The sequence below is a fragment of the Mchenga conophoros genome, linkage group LG9 (genome assembly GCF_057382185.1).
Source record: "Mchenga conophoros isolate Kocher_MC1m ecotype Shallow Benthic linkage group LG9, M_conophoros_male_GT1.1, whole genome shotgun sequence".
NCBI lineage: Eukaryota > Metazoa > Chordata > Actinopteri > Cichliformes > Cichlidae > Mchenga > Mchenga conophoros.
In genome coordinates this window covers 8,162,776-8,184,312 of record NC_140534.1, presented here as the reverse complement: position 1 = coordinate 8,184,312, position 21,537 = coordinate 8,162,776, and the positions used below count along the sequence as shown (strand labels likewise).

At 39.9% G+C, this 21,537-nt stretch overlaps 1 protein-coding gene across 3 annotated transcripts; it reads right to left on the bottom strand.

The window, feature by feature from the left end:
• Positions 1-1,235: 1,235 nt before the first annotated feature.
• Positions 1,236-20,780, bottom strand: LOC146566700 (outer dynein arm-docking complex subunit 2-like). 3 transcript variants are annotated; one of them, XM_085286299.1, is made up of 22 exons: positions 20,611-20,780; positions 19,755-20,002; positions 19,335-19,492; positions 18,780-18,984; positions 18,537-18,643; positions 16,755-16,891; positions 16,276-16,389; positions 14,075-14,202; positions 13,475-13,606; positions 13,199-13,330; positions 12,918-13,071; positions 12,368-12,514; positions 11,818-12,027; positions 10,697-10,930; positions 8,591-8,701; positions 8,325-8,479; positions 5,253-5,433; positions 5,099-5,160; positions 4,346-4,460; positions 2,654-2,842; positions 2,223-2,444; positions 1,236-1,601 (listed from the first exon to the last, which is right to left on the bottom strand). In XM_085286299.1, exons 2-22 carry the CDS (start codon positions 19,976-19,978, stop codon positions 1,476-1,478), a joined length of 3,243 nt encoding a protein of 1,080 aa, XP_085142425.1. In that variant the 5' UTR covers positions 19,979-20,002; positions 20,611-20,780; the 3' UTR covers positions 1,236-1,475. The 3 variants fall into 3 exon arrangements, with proteins under 3 accessions (XP_085142425.1, XP_085142423.1, XP_085142424.1); XM_085286297.1 differs by having other exon boundaries at positions 14,075-14,205; positions 20,611-20,778; XM_085286298.1 differs by having other exon boundaries at positions 14,075-14,205; positions 19,755-19,996; positions 20,611-20,778.
• Positions 20,781-21,537: the final 757 nt, after the last annotated feature.

Sequence of the window (21,537 nt, the reverse complement as noted above, 5' to 3'; positions counted from 1 at the left end):
AATGCACTGATTCTTATATAGTGCTTTTCTACTCTCCCGGAGTACTCAAAGCACTCTATACAACATGGCTCATTCACAAGCACTTCTATACACAAGTGCAAACTAACCTGCATTCACATCGGAGGGCAATTTGGGGTTAGTATCTTGCCTAGGGATACTCGCCATGCAGACTGGGGAAGCCAAGGATCGAACCAACGACCTTCCGATCAGTAGCTGATCTGCTCTACCACTTGAGCCACAGCCATCCCTGTGAAGAACGCGTGCAGACAGCAGATCAATTATGAGTACAGTGGCTAAATAAATGTTATGTGACTCGTGCGCATCAATGCAGTAAACTTCAATTCTATTCTATTCAACTTGTAATTTCTAGTTAAATACTGAAATCTGTCCTGACAAGAGAAGCACCTTTGAGCTTTCATCATTAACATTGCGCTAATTCCGTGCAACAAAAGCACAGAAACTAAACACCCAAGCAGTATTTTTAAGTTCCAACCTGTGTCACCATTTATGACATTTAGTTTTCTATATGGGGTTACAGGTGAGAATAAAGAGCCATGCAAACTCGGTCCAGTTCGTTCAAAGTTGTATACGTGTTTGTCCTCTACATCATCCCTGTCCTGAGTCTCAGTAACGTGGCTCCATTCCTGCTGCAGTGTGAGCGCAGTTACCTTGTCCCGGCTCCCTCCTGAGTCTGAAATACTACTCAGAGTTGCCAGCTTGTGAAAACCCCCTTTGGCTGGTATTTAGTCCTTCCGTTTGGAACATAATACTGCAAAGCAATATTATAACTAGTCATTAATGAAGCCTGAGTAATTATAAATTAGTAGACCTGAGTACAGATTATCTTCAAACTTGAAGAGTTGGCTGGATTTGTACAAAGTGAAATGGTTGGCAATGAACAGATGCAAGGATATCACTGTTATAGCCTCATGCAGTAAAGAGCATGTATGCTATATCACAAGACACAATAAGATGACTGATCAAGGTTTTCACTACCTCATCGATACGAGGCATTTTGTAGAGGGTCAAGCAGCTGTGGCAGTTGTTTGACTTCAAATGACAACTTTAATATCCACATTTAACTTTCAACTTTTTTCTCAAAATGAACATATTTTTTTTCTTAAATCGGTCCTAATACTCTGTTGTAGGCACCTGAGCTGTAAAGTAGGAGCTCATGATCAAAGTTCCCTGTTGAAATCGAAACAAGAAAGCCAACAAATATACACTCGTCGATCAAGGTAAAGCAGTTTATTTGAAACCAACAGATAGAATATATCTGAAAGACAGTTCAGACAGTTCAGTGAACACTTTCGTTATTAGAGCAGAAAGTGTAGGAATTTTTTTTCTAACAATTAAATGGTCCAAACGAAATTTGATAAGCCTGGAAAAACACAGTTCTTTAAAGTAACACATTACATAACTGCGCTGATCATTTTTGTATAGTCCCTCTTACATATCCAGGGGTGTTGCTGTGATCAGTTTCTAAAAGTGAATAACTCAGCATTCCTGTTAGCCATGTACAGTAGTCGGATGCTGCGCACACAGCCGGCAGCAGCTTCTTGAAGCTCCTCGTCATCGGATCCCATCATGTGGATCAGTGGCTGTGGAAGTATACAGGACAGAGCTGACAACCAGCAGAAGAATGTATTCCCAACAAATCTCATTTACTAAAGAGTGTTTCTCAAAACTGAATTAAAACACCAGAAACACATCACATTTCAAAGCATGAGATGCATTATAATACACCAGTCCACACATCGGTGTGGTTAGCAAAGAAGCAGAGGCAAGGCATTCCTAGGATTTTCCCAGAAAAACCAGAAGATGAAGTGAGCTAGCCTGTGGATGAAAAAGCTGTGAACTTACAGAATAAGTCCGGTTAAAATCTAAAAAACTGCTGTTCTTCTACTTATAACCACATTATTTTGTAGAAAAATACAAAAGCAGTCTGCTCAGTGTCGAGGAGTGTGTGTGAAACATTTGTGTTTCATGTGATTAAAATCCAAATATACATTATGGAGTAGTGTTGCAACTCTTAACTGGTACATTAATAAGGGCAAACATAGACACAGATTTAAAAAGTATTTCTTAAATTGGCACATTCTTACCACCCGTTAAAAAAAATCTAATAAAAATGTAAGTCTAAATGGAGGAAACAAAAAAGCAGTTTGAATGTGACTGAATTTTGGAGTCAGATATCTAGGTACCACAGCACTGTAACTGACCTGAACTACTTCTTTTTCATGCATGGTAATACAGTTGTTGGGATTCCTTGACAGCTGATACAGGGCCATGGCTGTGCTCCGCTGTACCGAGCCTTCTTTCGACTTAAGGTTACGCACAAGTGGTGCCACAGCTCCAGCCTCACCAAATGATGCCCTATTGCTGCCCCACATGCAGCACTGTGCGATGGCATCAGCAAGATGGTGACGGAGCCTGTCATGAGTCTGGAGAGAAATAAGACGCTACTGAATCCCAGACATCATTTTTTACATTGCCCAGAACAAGTTGTGTCTACTAATGCACCCCTCATTAGCTGGATTCATACAGCAGTGAGTGATTAAAGAGCACCTAAACTCAGCATAAAGACGGTATATGAATACTGACAACAACACTACAACCCTGTTGTTTTTCTCCAGCTGTGAGGTGTTCTTACTGTGTTAGTCAGCTTGGCCAGCGATGGGACAACCCCGAAATCAGTGAGGATTGCCAGATTCTCCTCATCTTTGGCTATTTTGCAGATGGCAGCACAAATACTTGCCAGCACCTCATTGTTTGTTGAGCTCAGCAATTTAACAATCAGTTGGAATCCACCGATGAGCGAGCGTGCAGTTTCTCCTGCATCCTAGAGTCAAAAAGTCTGTTATTAGCTGCAAATGAACACAGAAGATGATCAATAGGGGAGCAGTCCTAAGAATCCAGTCCAGTGGATCCAGTGAATAAGTACTAACAAAGCCCGACCCTGTTTCCAGAAAATATCAGGATGCCTTTTAAAATGTAAATAAAAACAGAATGCAAGCATTTACATTTTTTTTCTTCCATCCATCCATCCATCCATCCATCCATCCATCCATCCATCCATCCATCTTCATCCGCTTTATCCGAGGCCGGGTCGTGGGGGCAGCAGCCTAAGCAAAGAGGCCCAGACCTCCCTCTCCCCAGCCACCTCCTCCAGCTTATCCGGGGGAACACCAAGGCGTTCCCAGGCCAGCCGAGAGATATAATCTCTCCAGCGTGTCCTGGGTCTGCCCCGGGGCCTCCTCCCGGTGGGACATGCCTGGAACACCTCACTCAGGAAGCGCCCAGGAGGCATCCTTGTCAGATGCCCGAACCACCTCAGCTGGCTCCTTTCGATGTGGAGCAGCGGCTCCACTCTGAGCCCCTCCCGGATGGCCGAACTTCTCACCCTATCTCTAAGGGAGAGGCCAGCCACCCTTCGGAGGAAGCTCATTTCTGCCGCTTGTATCCGCGATCTCGTTCTTTCGGTCACTACCCACAGCTCGTGGCCATAGGTGAGGGTAGGGGCGTAGATCGACCGGTAAATTGAGAGCTTTGCCTTTACACTCAGCTCCCTCTTCACCACGACGGACCGGTGCAGCGTCTGCATTACTGCAGCTGCAGCCCCAATCCGTCTGTCGATCTCCGGCTCCCTTCTCCCATCACTCGCGAACAAGACCCCGAGATACTTGAACTCCTCCACATTTTTTTTCTTTTTAATTTTAATTTTTATCTATCATCTATCTATCTATAAATCGATCTATCGATCTATCAACTTTCAAATCACTGAAGTGGACTCTGACAAACAACACGAGTAACTGATGCTTAAATTATTTTCTGTGTTAAAGCTCAATTTAACTGGAATCTACACTGGTCCAAAATATGGATTGGCCTTGCTAACCACACAACTTAGCATAACCTTGTTCAAATATTGGCACACAATAACAACACAAAAATGTCCAAACTGCTGAGCTAGAGGTTTAAAGGTGGTAGTCCACTGGATTTGGACACAGTGGGTACATCAATATTTAATTTACAGCATTTCATAAGTTTATATGTTTTCTATGCTTTTAACATACCACGGTTACAAATGAATATAATGTTATTCTGTGCATGGTTGCTCTGTCCTCTGAGCTACAGCCACCCCAACTGTGTGCCTCTGGAGCTGGTAGCATGTTCAGAGAAGATTTTCAGCTGGGAAATCAGAAGCCATGCCACAGGATATTTACTCAGTCTGGCAAAAACACTGCAGAACTCTTTGGTTTACAGGATAAATATGTGCTTCACTTCACACAAACAGGAGACACAAAAGACCCAGTTTTAAGTCACAGACAACTAAAGAAATACATACCTCTGCATTTTCAATGCATGCACAAAGAGCCCAAGCAGCACTAGACTGAACATCTGCACTGGGGGTTTTTAGCAGCGACCACACCAGACGGATTCCATCAAGCTGGTCAATGATTCTGAAGAGAGAGAAAGACATGGAAGTGTTGTGAGAAAAGAGGGAATGAAAGACGGAATGAACAAACAAATAAACAATTGTAAACACATTTTGCCCACTGTGTGAAACTCCCCACAGTAACTGGCTATATTTTATCATACTAACAATTTTTTATTGGGCTTTTTATCCCAAACACATGTAATGGGTTTATTGTTAGTTAGCACTAATAGATAACTAACAACGTGAATTCTGACATTAAGTTGTATTTAGGTTTAGGTATGTTAGTCTGACCAGCTCACCTCCTAACAGTGACTGCAGGCCGATAGTAAAACACTGGGAATTAAACCACAACCACATTTAACACAGCAGGTACAATAAACAAAGCTTTTAAAACCTGTCATTAAGCCGGGGATAACAGGGTAACCTACCTGCATAATTACAAATGTAAAAAACAGGAGATTTCTTGAAGCATCAATGCATGACCAGTTAATGATACCGTGTTTAGATCCTTGACTTGATGTCATTCTTTTGTAAAACGGTATGACCGTATTGTCAAGAATATGTGAGTGTATGAATATATGAGTCAGACACATCACATTTTAACAGGCAGTTTGTCTTGTGTAAATTGTACTTGTGATGTACAGAAAGAGACAGACTTACACCATGTTATCCTTATTTGTTGCACAGGCACCCACTGCTTTGGTAACATTCACAAGCAGCGCCTGGTTAGATTACAGGAAGATGAATCGGTAAAGGAGCAAGTTGTAAACATGGCATCACCATTAATGCAAAAATAGAAAAAAAATCTAGATACCTGGTTTGGGCTTGTGAGCAACTTAACTAGTGGTTTGATGCCTCCAAACTCACGGATGGCAGCCTTGTTAGCAGGTATCTGGGCAAATTCTCCCAGGGCTCCCACTACATTGACCAAGACTTCTTCGGGTTGATCAGTTAGTAGATTCACCAAGATCTCCAAGGCTTTGTACTCTTGAAACCTTTAAGGAAAGAAGACAAAACTGGGGTTGTATGATATCACTTAGAATAATTTAGCAATTAATTATATTAACCAAAGAATGTAAAACAACACTAAGAGTTTAGTAGTGTTTACCAGGTTGTGCTAGACTGGGAACTGTAAACATTTGTGCTACCATTGGCAGCAAAAAAATACATAGGTGGAAAGTCAGGGGATGAATAAAGTACTTCTTATCTCACTTTTTAATCCATTCACTAGTCTGAACCATGTCTGGACCACGGTGTGAAGTGGTTTGAACAACAGACTGATGACTATCACTATGTCTAGAACCCCATGCAGGGCATACTACTCAAACTTAGCATTGACTTAGTTGCATCTGCAAGCCACACTGCAACCCACCTCTACTCCCCTTCTCCTTTCATGCCGTTTCTGACTAAATCCAGCATGAAATACTAGGAAAACACATGCATATCTACAATGGGAAGAAAACCAAGTCAAAAATAAATGTAAAATGTCAACAGCCAGCACACTGTGTGGCTCCAGTTTTGCCTTTTAACTGCACCATGGAATCAATGTCTGTATTATCATTAATCAAGAAAATGGCTAATATGTGCTGCTGTCCAGACCATGTAAATCATCAGTCACAGAAAAGAAAAAAACATCCTGTTGTTTGCAGTGGGCCACAGGGTCTCATTTGACCATGAACTTAATGACGGAAAAGAGAAGAAAGTCGACTTCCCTCTCAATACTCCTGTAACAAAACATATTCAAAAATGATTGTCATTTCAGTACGCCACTCAGCCTGTGACTGATTCTGAAATGAGCGCATGCCCCTAAAACCCTGTTACCATTAACAGCCTTTCCTTTTTGACAGTAATGGCTCTGTCGCTTCATTCCAAACTTTTGCCTGACCTAGACATTTCAACCTCCTAAGACCCGCACTCCTCTACGGCATGCATTTTTCATTTCTCTTTGATATTTGGTCACATTGGGGCCTTATTTTTGTTTTTAAGAAAAATAAGAGCCACATATGAGGATATTCGTTTAAAATTTTGATAGAACAGTAGCAGTATAATGTCCTTGTAAGTGGATATCAGGCCCTTGTCGAGCAAAATTGAGTATTTTGGTCTAAATAACCAAAAATGTGATGTCCAAATATGTGGACGCCAGGTCCTAGAAGGTTAAGTGATAAGCCTGAGAGAGTTTGAAAAAACAGATCCACTTACACATTCAAGTGGGAATTAAAAACATTTGCTGTACATCATGCTGGTTTCCTCCCGAAGAGGCGGCCAATTTCACCTTCATTCATATCCAGCTGTGCATGTCATCCAAAAAACACAACATAACACAACACACGGAAACCAAACCACAAAATGAGAGAACGCTGTCAACCTTTGTGATAAGTTAAAGTTAGAGTGAGGACAACCAAAGTGTTTTTTAGTCTTTGTAGTGTCACTAAATGTGCTTTACATAAGATTAATGGCATCATTTCTTCTCCCATGGAGGTTATGTACGTGAAAGTGTTTGTGCGTGTGTGCATGCATGCATGTCATTCTTTCTGTAAACACTAAAATTGTTTTTATAATCCTTATAAAAATGTCTAAGGCTGTAGAGTGGGGTCATGTTTACTATCCATTAAAGTTTGGCTAACATCCTCCGAGGTCTCAAAGGTTGAGTTGATAATTAATTGGTCAAAAATTGGTAAATAGCTTCAAGTGTAGAGTGTATTGTCAACATAGAGAAAGTACCGTACAAAGACCTATTTAAAACTATGTTTGTTACTGCCATTGTTTGTATGATAACAGCATATAAGAGATTCTAAATATCACATTACTTTGGACCTCTCATCTCTCTTTCATGGTCAAATGTTCATAAAATGTCTTTTATGTCGTAAACTGCTTAAAATTCTACTGCCATTGTTTGTAGTGGAAACATTTAGGAAGTGATACTGGCATATGGGAATTCTAAATATTACTTTATAGTTTTCATCCAAATATCATGTAACATTTGACCTCTGACCTCACTTTCAAAGAACAAAGAAAACGATAGGAACAAAATACAATACTGTTTCCTTGAAAGTAAATACAGCCCAGAGAGTGAGCTGCCTTGGCTGAGGTTTGCACTGTCTGAGCGCTTCTTCTGTTATTATTATTATCATTATCGGTAGCTGGATAACTGTTTTATAGTGTGACAATTCATTAAGTGAGGCAGAGACCCTGTACTGACAACAAGTGTTTTAAGCTGCTAAATTAGTCATGGCCAGTTAAGCTTTCATTGTGTCAGTTATGATATATGAAGTGCAGAAAGCCTTGTGAGTGCTACTGAACCCTTTTTGTAATTATTTTTAGAATTCCACTAAAATCTGAACTACACATAAGAAAAAATGCATTTTCTCACCTCAGGAAAAAGCTTTCAACTTCATATAGTACTTTTTTTTTTTTAAATCATAACAATTATTACAACAGACTAGCTTATGAGTTCATTTGCTAAACTGAAGGGAATAACCAACACATCCTGACGTCTATGCAATCAGCATCCACGCTGATCCTTTTGTTTAGCTGTGGAAAAAACTGAAATCTATAAAAATAACATGTGGTGATGGTATAATGTCCCTCATGCACAGAAGTCGGCAGGATGCGTTCTATATCCACCGCTGCTACTCATGTGTTCACAGACTGCATCATTCTGGCAAACATATGTTCGAAAGGCATGGGCATATGTGGACGATTCAGTGTTTTACTGCTATCAAACTATTTCATCAAGAGATTTGTCAAAGTCATACTAATCTGTTACATCTAATAACGAACACTAAAAAGTTATGAATACATTGTTCTTTGTGTCTCTTTTATATTCTCTTTTAAAATCTGTGTGTGTTAATGAGTGGTACCGCTGTGCTGTCTGAGGTATTCATACTTAGTTACATTCTCCTGGCTTATGGAACATTTCCATATTGCTCCGGTAGCAGCAGCCAGAAGTTGCTTGTTGTCTGCTTTATGCAGCAGTGAGACCAGTGGCTGCAGACCTTTATACTTGCGCACCAGGTCACGGGTTTGCTTATCCTCTGCACACTGCAGAGCAAAAAGAAAGAAGTGAGAGCTATGTTAACACTGTATAGAACTCTTTTAGTCCAAATCCTTTATTCTCCAATGGATCCAAGACACAGACAAGAAACACGGTACCTTAAAGATAGCACTGGCACAGTGCATTTGTAGCTCATCGTTGTCACTGCTTAGGTTTCTGACCAAATCTTTGATCATGCCTAAAGTCTGAATGTCATTCCTGTAGCTCTCCTGTAGTGACACAAGAATAAACAGATCACATAACCATGAATGAACCATGAGGTGCTGTAGGGTTAGGCTCAGTGTGTCTCAGGCAGCAGCCAAGAGTGAAGGCCATGGAGGACCAATTGGTGGCTATTGAGGCTGGCGACTGAGTCCCAGCCTCCCAGTCTCCTCTCTAGTGGGGAAGGAGCCTGAACTAGTGTGTGAGGTTGAGAGATACTGGCTAGATATAGCCTCACCTCAACACATGGCTTGAGCTATGGAACCAGTCTCCTAGAGAAGGACTGGACTCTGTTCTAGTCTAGAGTTGCCTTCAATGGGAGGTGGTGGGCTGCGGTGGGCATCCTTGAATTAGAGTTTTAATCAGTGGACAAGAGCGTTTGATCCCTGCACCTGCAAGCCAGGGAATAGGTCCTGGATGTTGTTTGCGCTTGGAGTACCCAGTGTACCCATAGTATCCACCCTTCTTGGAGTTGCTGGGTGGTGTGCTCGACAGTGCTCTGTCTGGAGCCTCTGTTTTCCTACTAGGAGACTTCCACACTCATATAGGCAACAATAGTAAAACCAAATGGTGTTCTGTTATTGGACCTGCACTATATTGCCAAATGTATTCACTCATCTATCCAAATCACTGAATGTAGGTGTTCCAATCACTTCTGTGGTCACAGGTATATAAAATCAAGCACTTAGGAATGCACACTGTTTCTATAAACATTAGAAAGAAAGAATGGGTTGCTCTCAGGAGCTCAGTGAATTCCAGCGTTGCACTGTGATAGGATGCCACCTGTGCAACAAGTCCAGCCATGAATACTTCCTAGCTACTAGACAGCCGACAGTCAACTATTAGTGGTATTAGCTCAAGAACAGTGCATAGAGAGCTTCATGGATTTGTTTTCCATGGCCGAGGAGCTCCAATTAAGCCTTACATCTATAAGTGCAATGCAAAGTGTTGGATGCCATGTTGTAAAGCATGCCTGGAGTGAAAAATCATGCTTCTCTGGCTGGAAGAGTCTGGTTTGGTGGTTGGAGTGATACTTGACTAACTGCACTGTGCCAAGTGTAAAGTTTGGTGGATGGGGGATTATGGTGTGTGGTTGTTTTTCAGGACTTGGGCTTTGCCCCTTAGTTCCAGTAGAAGGAATTAAAAAATTTTCAGCATACCAAAGCATTTCTGACAAGTTCATGCTTCCAACTTTGTGGGGAGAGTTAAGGAAAGAATGACAATAAGTCAGAATTGTTTTGTGCTCATCCAGTGCTCTCCTATGTCACACATTTTGTTCATAACCTTTAAGCACAGAATTTGTATGAACAACCAAGCATCGGAAAGTTACGGTTCGTGGCACCCAGTATCTCATGTGGTCTTGTTGGCTGCAGGCGGTGGTCTCCAGCTCACACTGGAGCAATTCACAGTCGAGCATGAACCAGTGAATATGAGAATTAACTCCTACACGTCTAAGGCCATGGCCATCAGCAGAAATAGGGTAAATATTTTGACCCCTCCAGATAAGGGGCTCGTTGCTGTCCCAAGTGGAGGGATTCTTGTTCCCTTGATTGAGGGAAGACAGGGGCAGAAGATTGACAAATAGATTGCGGCTGCTGTACTCGTCCGTCGTGGTCAAGAGAAAGCTAAATGTGAAAGCAAAGCTGTCGATTTACCGGTCTATTTACGTCCCTACCCTCACCTATGGTCACAAGCTTTGAAACTAGTAGAAAACCAGCAGAAACTAAAAACTAAACATTTTTAAACAACAACAAAGAAAATGTAAATAAGAAAGTTAACTCTGAAACTAAATTTTAATTTTTTTTAAAGTTAAAATGAAATAAAAATAAAAACTAATTAGAAAATGCAAAACTATTATCAGTTCTATAAATGTATTTACAATAAAAAAGAAAGGGAAATTACTGGCATTGTCATTTAATAAAAATGATTTGCAGTATTTGTTTTAACACTTTGAATAGATGTTTTAATTTGACGACTTGTTGTCAATCCTAGGCCCCTCTCACCTCTGAAGCACATTCCTGTAGGGTGCCAACCACTGGAATAAGCATTTTCTGAAGTGGAGACTTGAGCAGGCGTCCCAGCAGAGGGATACCCCCAGCCTTCCGAATGGCCTTCTTGTTCTTGGTGCTCCTGCTGCAGCTCCATAATGCTAAAGCCCCACAACAGGCCACCTCTATATCCTCCTCCTGGCTGGGAGTAAGGCTGGCGAAATTAGGAAGGCAGTCCAGCAGCTTTACCTGATTGGAGATATAGACACCCCAAAACTTACATGTATATAAACACACAGATGAAGCTGTGTGCAGACAAGCAAACACACTCTGTATTTAATCTGATATTCTCTACATATAAGATCTGTGAGCCTAACACAAATTCAAGAACTAAACTCAAAAAATTTATTTGCTAGATTTGGGTAATAATTGATGGTTCCAGATGGAAATAGCTCATTTTTGGTCATGATGGGTGGGATTAAAGTTCTGTTACTAGAACATTTCATTCAGGGAGAATTAAAACAACAGAGAAGTTAGGAGTGGAAAACTGTCAGGATAGATGTTGATGCTGAAAAGCCCAGTGTGACCATTTAAAGCCATCATTCTGTGTTCATTTGATTTGGAGCTGAACAAAATAAACAAGACATGGTGGCTAAATTAGGAAGGCAGTCCAGTCAAAGATCCCTCCATCAATAATCACAAATGCAGGTCAGAGGATGTAGGAGACATTCTATCTGGTACCCAGCACCCACTTTCTAATTTTAAAAAAAAACTGATGACCACTATCAGGCATCTATTGTGTGAAAAGGGAACATAATTCTTTACTTCAAGGAAGCCAAAACAACAAAAAAAACCTTTGAACTATGTTAATATATGGATTTCATCAGAATAAAACAGAATTTTTCTCAAAGTTTTCAGGTTTTCTGAGGTTATTACAAAGAAATACTACATCATAAATAAGCTGACCTGTGTTTTCAAGGAAAATCTGCCACTGTTGGACATTTTTCGTTATTACCAGTACAGAAAGATCAGGCTCAAATCTGCAGTGTTTTTTCCTGCTGCATTCCTCACCATGGGATTGTAGAGCTTGAGCCATGTCACACTCTGGACTTACATTTTACTCTGCTTACACTCACCAGTTTATTGATACCACCATATAACCTGACATTTCTTCTTGCTCTGCGGAACTTGGCCACGTTAGCGATGGTCTCGGCAGCTAAGGCCTTCAGTTCCTTGACTGGTGAGTCCAGGATCTTCACTATGCTCTGCACGCCTTTCATGTCAACAATAACCCGACGGATTTGCGAGTTGTGGCTGATGGTTCTCAGTATTTTTAGAGATCCGATCTAATCACAAGAACACACATTAATATTAAATATAACCAGTTAAAAATTATGTTTGTTTTATGATAAAGAAACTTATGCCTACAAGAGGTCTCTAGTAGCCAAAAAAGTAGCAAAACTTTCCACTAAAAGTAGATAAAATGTTGCAGTACAACCCAGTTGAAAAGCACCAACCCACACATCACATTAGGAATGCTATAGAATAATTGCTACCCCATTTTTTAAACAGCATGCTTTCTACCTTGCACTCATGTTTCTGAAACTAAAACACAGGCTGGCACACATGGCCAGCTCTGTTCATGCCAGCAGGCCATGCAGGTCCAACTTTGTCATGGCAACTCACTTTGCATTTGTGTTCATCTGTATCCAGCAAGTTAAGGAGGACTTTAAGGCCACCTGTGTCCTGGATAGCCATTTGGCATGACTCCTGCATCAAATTAAAGTCCATCATGGCACAAAGAGTGTCAACAGTGACTATCTGGTCACCATCCTGAAACAATAATTTCAAACACAAATGAATTAAAAAGTAGGAGAGGAGGAAATAACATTAAGAATTCTCCATTCTCTTATACTGCTCTTCCCTCTTACTCTGTTGTTTTTTTTCATAATGCTACACATGCTGGAGCTGTTTCATTGATGCCACAGCCTTGTACTTTAAGTGTTTAGCGTTGTGCTGGTTAACACTGATAGAAAAAAAATGATTTGCTGAATTCCTGGTGTTCAGTTTGGCTCATGGTAGGTTTCAGCATCTAATGGTAATGATATTATAAAATGACTACTGGGCAAACTATAAATAACTGTGCTGTGTGGCGTCCAGACACACACACACACACACAAAGAGGTTTTTGTGAAACCTGAGTTTGCTTCTGTTGTGCAGAGTGAACTTATCATACCTTGAGATACTTAACCAGTTTCTGGATTTGCCAGTATTCAGAGGGCAGGTCTGTGTTAGTCTCTGGATGGCGATATGGCTGCTCCTCTTCCTCTTCACTCTCAGTGGAGCTCTCACTGAAAAGTTCCCCTGGCAGGGCTCCTGCTGATGTCTTCCTAAAATACACAAGAGCAACTTCTGCCTTTTTAATTAGACATACAATCAAAACCCTATATGTTTAACGTCTTGGTTGAATTTACCCCAATTGCAGATCTAGAGGAAACTCTTAAAAGGAAAACTTACAGTTTCTGGGAAGACACGTGTCCAGGTGAAGAAGATGCAGATAATTCTGCTTTCGTCTTGCTCTTGGCTCTTTGTCTTAGATTTTTGTGCTCATCTTCAGAACTCTTAAGGGGTTTATTTTCCTCTGTTTTACTATAATGAGGTGAAATAAGAGTCATTATAGCTGCTTCATGGCTACAATCAGATCCCTTGCACTTTTAACCTCTGCTTAGTTTAATTTAGCCCAGCTGCAGTGCAAGAAGGAACCCTTGTAGGTTTTGACAAAAGAGATCTTACCGTTTTTGGGAGGACATGTGTCCAGGTGAAGAAGATGCAGAGAATTCTGCTTTTATTTTGCTCTTGGCTCCTTGTCTAAGACTTTTTTCCTCCTCTTCAGAACTCTTATGGCCTTTATTTTCCTCTGTTTTACTGTAATGATGTGAAATAAGACTCATTATACCTACTTCTATTTTGAGATGGTCATTTTTCTGGCATAATCATTATTTAACAATTCAGGACAGGGTTCAGCATTTTTTAAGCAATTAAGATTAAAAAGACCAGTTTCTCCTCAGATGGGTACAAATATCCTGAGGTAAAGCTGCAACAGCTCAGCCCTTGCTAGATCTATTTATCAATCAAAGACCAAATTTGATAGATCTTTTGGGGATTCTTTTCTCATACTTATTCCTAAGTTTTGTGTTTAGCAGAGAGCAAAGAGGGTTTCCCTTGAATTTCTAAACCATATAACGATGTTTTTATAACATCTTAGCAGATACACTAAACACATGCATTAAAGACTTGGCATCATGGTCATCAAAGTTCATCTGCTCTTCAAGAAGAATACCTGCAATGCAATGAATATTCAGAAGAATTCTTAAGTGAGGAATCATCACATACCCACATGTAGACAAGATACCACTTGGTCTTGGTTCATATATGTTCCTACGTGTTGTGTGCAGCTCAAGCTGTAGTTGCTCATTCACAGTCTTTTCCTTTTTTGTTGATAGTTCTTGAACTGCAGAAGCCTGCTGGTAAGGGGGAAAGCGAGAAGTTGAAGAATGAGTGTAAATACCTCTTCCAATTTGCAACAAAACAAGCGAAATTTGACTGTAAAGTGCTTTGTAGTCTGACTGTACATTTCTCAAATTCTTGCTTATATAAAAAAAGCTATTCTGATTAAGCTGATTAGCATTTCTTTGACTTCTTGTCAATCAGCGTGCTGTATTTTCCATCCATTTTTGCAACTCTATGTCTGACAAAGTCTTGGTCATGCCACTCAAGGAAGACTCATATAAAAACCACGAAAGAGTAAAAAGTTATAATTAAAAACACAAAATTGACATAAGAGCCCGTACTCAACAATATATGGACTTATTTATTTGGGCTGTGTTTGTGCATTAGCTAGAGCCAAGCATGCCCAATTGCTTTTTTCATTGGCTTGTGTTTTATAAAACACAAAGTGCTATTGGAAACGTATGTCAATATACAAACCCACAGTTTGACTTTACTAGGCTAACCAACTTTCTCCAGTTCTACTATATGAGAAATGGACAAATTCGTACTTGTCTGCCTGGAACTCAAAAGTACTACAGGAAATTAGCCCTGTTGTTCTCAGCCAACTTTGGTGGTTTCTCCCATTGATACTTGGGGACGTCTAGTCCATATGCGGCACAGATGTTTCCTATACACAATGTCTCTGTGCTGTCCTTTTTTTGCTTTTAGCCTTTATTTGGACAGATGCAGTGAAGAAAGACAGGAAAGCAGGGAGAGAGAGAGGGGGGTTGGTTTCACGGACTTCAGGTGGAGACCTCAATGCACTGTAAGGAGTTTTTTATGTCTTGGCATCAATGCCACCTATCACCTCCTGTGGCCAGCTTATTATTCCATCAATACATATGCCCTATCAGCATATGATCTTATTCCTGCTGTTCAGTTTGCTTTTCAGAACCTTTTTTACCTTCTAGAGGTACTTGGCTATGGCAGGCCTTCACTTCACCTCAGTTCCCACTGGCCTGTGGGATAAGAAGGTACTTGCAGCTGCACTTTTTATCTGATATTCTATCTTCTAGCAAGTTTGGATCACCTTCCCTCTCTTTGCAGCTATTCGCCTACACGTTCCCAGTCTGAATGACATCTTGATATCCTCGCTAATGATCCTGGTGATGTAATGTTCCCTCACTGATGGGATTTTGCCAGTGAGCCGGGGGACTCCTGCTCTTGGTTGAGTGGCTACTTGAGGTTGGGCACAATCTTTTTCCTCTGATAAAGATTAGATCCTTCTGTCCCTGTAGGCAGCTGGGTATCAACTAGTTCAATTCTGCTGGTCTCTTTTACTACAGTTGGTTCATTATGTCCATATTGCTCACTACTGTTTCCACTGTGCAATAGCCTCTTAAACTCCAGCTTCATCTTTTATTGATGTCATTGCAGTGAGCTGCCAGGTGCTTCTTGGGCAGTGTGGATGTTGGCTTTTGTGTTCATCCATAGTTCCCACATGTGTTAAAGATAACTGATCTCTTACTGCATTGGCTGGAATAGTAGCATCCATCAATTCTGTGTTGTCAGTCCTTGTCCATGTATAAGGCATACATGGACAAGTAGTAGTTCCAGTAGTCCACTTATCATCAGTATATCTGGGCATATATACAGATGTATAGTATTGCACTATTGCAAAAAATTCACATTCATTCACTCAGCTTAAATGGCTGAGAGTAGTACAACATGCTAATATAAACTGGGAGTTGGTGCAGACTATTGACTGATTAGCAAAGTCTGATAAAAAGTAAAAAAAACAGGGACACTGCAGGTTCATATACTAACAACTGCTCAATCATTGAAGTCATGTCCAGAAGCATACCCTGCTTTGCTGTCTGTTTGGTCTCTAACGAAATTTTTTAGCCTGGATTACAGAATCCCAACTCTGTGTACAGATATGAATCACACAGCATCAGTCATAAAATCACAGGATTAGAGAGAAGGTTCATAAGACAAAGAGGCATTTGAGAACCCACACACTTTTGCTTAGAGAGTTACAATTCACAGCAAAAAAAAGGACACACCTTAATGTGTTTATGTTAATTGCTATAATTCTACTCTACCTGGTTTATTTTATCAGCAAAATGTGGAGATCTGCTCTTCAGAAGTGTTACCAGGTCTTCATAAGCATCACTTGTTCGCTCATATCCATTCTCCTCCCCCTCCTGTTTTATGCCCTGTGAAAACAAAGTTAAATTAACTTTTTTTTATTCCAAAAACCACAATTTATTGTGGCTCACATGTCAGCTGTTGTTAGTTAAAGTTACAGTTGAGCTGAGGTTAGAACATATCTGAAAGCTTGTGTGAAAATGAAATGATTATGTTTTAAGTCATATTTACATAGAAATATAAAAGATCACAATGTGGACCACACTGCCTTTCTACGGAAGAGGATTAGGGCCACTGGAAAAAAAATCTGAGAAAAAAGTTAGAATTCTGACTTTTTTCTCAGAATTCAGGAAAAGAAGAAAAAAAAAGACGTGCCCACTTTTTTTTTCCAGTGGCCCTAATCCTCTTCCGTACCTTTCACTTCTAGTCTTACCCCATTGAGAAAACTCCCAGCAGTGCTACAGGTAATGTAGAGGGTTTCAGTGTCACAGGGCTCAATCACAAGGTAGCAAATGTCACCCTGCACCTGTCTCCACAGGGGGGCACGATAGCCATTTGAAAATTGAAAGTCTGAAAACAAAAACAAGAAAGCCAACTTAATAACCTTGGAAATGGTTAAAGGTACAGTCCGTTGATTTTCGAGTTTATTTCACAGAAAAAAAGAATTCAGCTTCAAGCCTCATCTCCTGAACTCAAGTTAGGGTTCTAACCAGGGTTCATACGCATTTTTGAGCATCAAATTCAAGCACTTTCAAGGTCCATTTTCAAGCTTTTCCAGCACATTACCAAAAAAAAAGAATGCCTGTTTCACTTTGCATCACCTCAGTAAGACCATGTAAAAATTAAAACAAACCATCTTAGGTCGACTTAAATGTACTTTGTGCCTCTTGTTAAAACAGAGAAAAATGCACCACACAAAAATACTGAAAAAGGAAATGGTTGCCTTATATGCATATAGTATACAAACTCAAACACATTTCTCTTAAAAATTAAGATATGCAAATGTGAACAAATGAACTTGTTAGAGATATTCATCTCCACTTGAAAAAAACAACAACCCCACAAAACAAGAAAACTGCACCAAACACCACAATAATACACAGCAAGGCCAAATTAATAAGTCTCTTATCAGGTATTGATGCTTCTTTCCTATGTGACACAAAAATAGGAGACAGATGTTTGTTTTTTTTAAGCACCCATGCCCAGAAAAATGGGGGCAAAAGGGAGGAGATCGCGTTTAATCGGTTATAACAAGAGGTCAGAAATATAAGTGCCGACGTGAGTAGTGTCCATAGAAACCTCCGAATCTCAGCCAGAAAATCATGTAAACCATTTCAACAACAACCAAACAAAGCGAAGATACCAAACAGTTAAAAGAGCAGCTATGTCACCATGAATCTGTGGACAGGTAATATCCATATTTTGATTTATGATTTTCTGGAGTTAAAGGTGTTATATGCTATAAAATACTTTTAAATAAATTAGGTGAAGGGACTTTAAGAATGCACAAGCATCTACCTAAAATCTATTTATTTAGTCTATCATCTGTGATATAATTATGCAAAATTATAATGTGTTGTTCATCTCCCTTAAACAAACAGGCAGCCTTAAAGTATGAAATATTAATATATTAAAACACTTAAATTTCTCTGCTGTCTTGCTCATAGAGGGGCTGTCTGATTGTTGAGGTTTTCTCTGTATTATTTTAGGTGCTTAGCTTACAAAATAAAGGTGATGGTTGTGATTTGGCACTATATAAATTGTTTTGAATTAAAGTAAAAATATAGTGTGTAACAATTTTCTTTTTACGCAAACAGTAGTTGAACCACACCAGCTGGTGCAGCCATCATGGGGCACAGTCTAAATTTCATGTTTTTGATGTTTCCTACAGTAGCTAATCTACTGACATCTAACAGTGCAGCATGATATCATTGGTTATGATGTCTATAGTTATACTTGCAATATAAATCGGATTTGAATGGGGGGTTTTTTGTTTGTTTGCTTTTTCTGTAGAATAGAATAAAATGTGTCATTATGTGTGCATGCTGCTAAATGCAATGCAATGAAGCAAAATACCTGAGCTGAAAAATGACTTTGTAAACTGGAATCTGTCTCTCATGTCTTTGAGAGCAGCAGAACACAGCTTTTATGCAGCATTAGAGTTAACAGTGACTGCTTTCCTCGTATTCCAGTAAAATGTGGAACTGATTCAAACCTGATGTGTATCGCAGCGACTTCAACAGCCCTTTATCCCCTCCACCGCAGAACATTTGAAGGATTTCCACTTCATTCTTTACTGCTTTGGGGTTCAGCCTTACTTGTCTTTTGTGAATATTAAGGAAAACAAAACAATAATTCATTAGTAGTTACTTTTTTCAATATGCTTCCTAGTCCAATCAGATAGGCTGTTTCAAATGTGCTTGAACATGTCTAAATGGAAATATTGTGGAGCACTCACTCTGATATGTCTTTAAGAAGCTTGTCAAGGATCTGTTTGTCCATGTCTTGGAACAACTGAAACAGTTTGACCTTGACCTCCAAGTCCTTAGATAAGCCTTCCTCCTTCGTCCTGTCTACCACACTTACTGCATCGTCATGGGCTTCTATCGCCAGGTCAGAGGAAAAGCTCCTACCAAGAATCTTAACCAGGGGCTCTTTGTTTTCTGAACAACAAAAGAGGGGAGGTTTAGCGATTCAAATTCAAATGCTATGAGTTGGATTCATTCTGAACTATAAAAACAGCTGGCTTTGACTGTACTTTGTTTCTTTTCAAAACTAAGCTAATATTATCTCTCCATAACAAATCCACTGGCAGTATGAAATAAGTATTACTATATTCATCATGTGTCCATCTGTTAAAAAAAAATATATTAGTTCAGAGAAAGAATTACCAATGGTGGCATAATTGGATGGCTGTACACAGTAACAAGGAGGACAAACACATTAAGTCTGTGGGTTATGGAGGAATGCTGGTGGTTGGACTGCTTAGGATGCAAATTGGACTCAAATTTACCTTCTAGACATGCCCGAACCTCCACCAACTTCTTATCATCTGCCAGATGAAGCAGTTTAGAGAGCTGGCTGAAGCTGCGTACATAAACAGTCGGTGGAGAGAGCTGCAGGAGTGGATGGCCCTCACTATCTCTTTCGTGGGACTGAACATCTGAGTCACTGAGTAGGAAATAAAACAAAAAAGAAACTTTAATTGCCTGAAATGCTTAATGGAGATCTGAGTCTTTGTTTTTGTACTTCTGATGAAATACAGTGGAACGTTCTCAATCTTACTGAAGCTGAAAAACAAATTAATTACAGTCCACATGCAGCTTTGAGTATGTCTAAGGTAAAAACATTTGGAGACCATGGTGACAGCAAATCCTGCACAGACACATAATACTGAGAGCCAGCCAGCTGCCCACTTCATGATTAGACCAACCTGATGTCGTAGTCTGTTTTGAAATCAGACGGCACTAAAGTGGTACTCCACTGGAGTGGCTCCTCAAACACATGTTCAGCTTCCTGTGGGTGTTGGGAACTAAAGTGCTCCACAAAGTGCAGGATTTCTTTCAACAAGGACTCATTCATTGGTGTGGATGCCAGCTTTGCAGTACTGGAGCTGACCATGGTCCATTGGGCAGCCCTGGTCAATGATATCCCCATCGCTGTGTCTGGGATACTCTAAAACTTAACATTAACAAAGGAACCATTTAAAACAGCCTTTTAAGTCTTGGTTTGCTTGTTGGATATGACAGGAAATAAATAAATATTTCTGGATGGATTCATGGATAATTTTAAAAAAAAGAAGACAGATGCTTGCACTGGTATCATGATGGCCATAGTGGGTCATTCAAATAAATGGCATGTACTATATACACTATATAATCCCCTCCCTCCTCCCATCATTATTATAGCTAAATAAAATCTAGAGAGCCAGACCCTTACGTCTGTGTTAGCTGCAGAACTTTAACAAAAGAAAGACATATCCAACAATCAAAACTCGCTAGAGGACAGCAATGCAAAAATAAACAAGTAATGTATTATAATAACGGCGTTAACGAGACTGTGAAGAGCACCAGCACACTTTCTTGGGACAGGAGTGACTACAGTTAAGCGTATTTTTATGCTACAGAGTCCCGTTATTAGAAAAGCCGATGGTCTTCAGCTAATATTAGATACAACAACTGAAACCACACCGAGGTATTCCTCATTAATTCACCATGAAGCAAGTCTCTTCCGCTGTCTGTCATGACGTTATGACTATCTGTTTTTTACCTGTATTAGTACAAACTTACCGTGTATTTTAACTTGCTTTACAACACCTTTACTGGTAGCTAGTCAACCACAGTGTCCATAGAAACAAGACCACTATCGGCTCTAGTAAGTGCCCCTCCCACTTTTGTTGCCATGACACTGGTAAACGAAACGGCAAGCGAGTTAAGTCAAAATTCACAAAACCAATTGTTTCAGTTGACACATGACGATAGAAAACGACTTTTTATATAGAGAAGAAGAAGAAGAAGAAGAAGAAGAAGAAAGGTGGTGTCAAGTGTTGTTGTTGTCACTTACTGAAGTTGGCAATCTTTTCAGCTGCTGGTGAACATGTTAGGAGCCTACAAGTCATGTCCTGCGACCCAATCACTTACTGTATTCAAATTCAAATTTTATTTGTCACATACACAGTCATACACAGCACGATATGCAGTGAAATGCTTAGACAACTGCTCGTGACCTAAAATAAAAGACTATGAATAGGATAGGAAATAAATATGAAAATTTAAAAAAAAAAGAAAGTTAAAAATAAAATAACTGTACAACAAAATACACAATATAGAAAATATATAAGAATATATGAAGAAATATAGAACAATAAGAGCAGCTGTACAAGTAATAAATGGTAATGAAAGAAATGTAATGTCCAGGGTTGTGCAATCCACATATTTAAGTGTCTTGTGCAGTGCAAAAATGCTTAAAAGTGATTTATTTAAGTGACGTGTGACTAAGTGAGTGATTTGATTAGATGACCATGCAGTGTAGTTGTGAAGTGCCCACTAGTGTAAACAAATGTCCGGAATGTCCAGTGTGTGTGTAAGAACCATATGTGTGGGTCAGTATTATGTGGTGATGTGATTGAGAGACCGTATCGCCTGCGGGAAGAAGCTCCTCCTCAGTCTCTCTGTGTTGGTCTTCAGGGAGTGGAATCGCTTTCCTGACCTCAACAG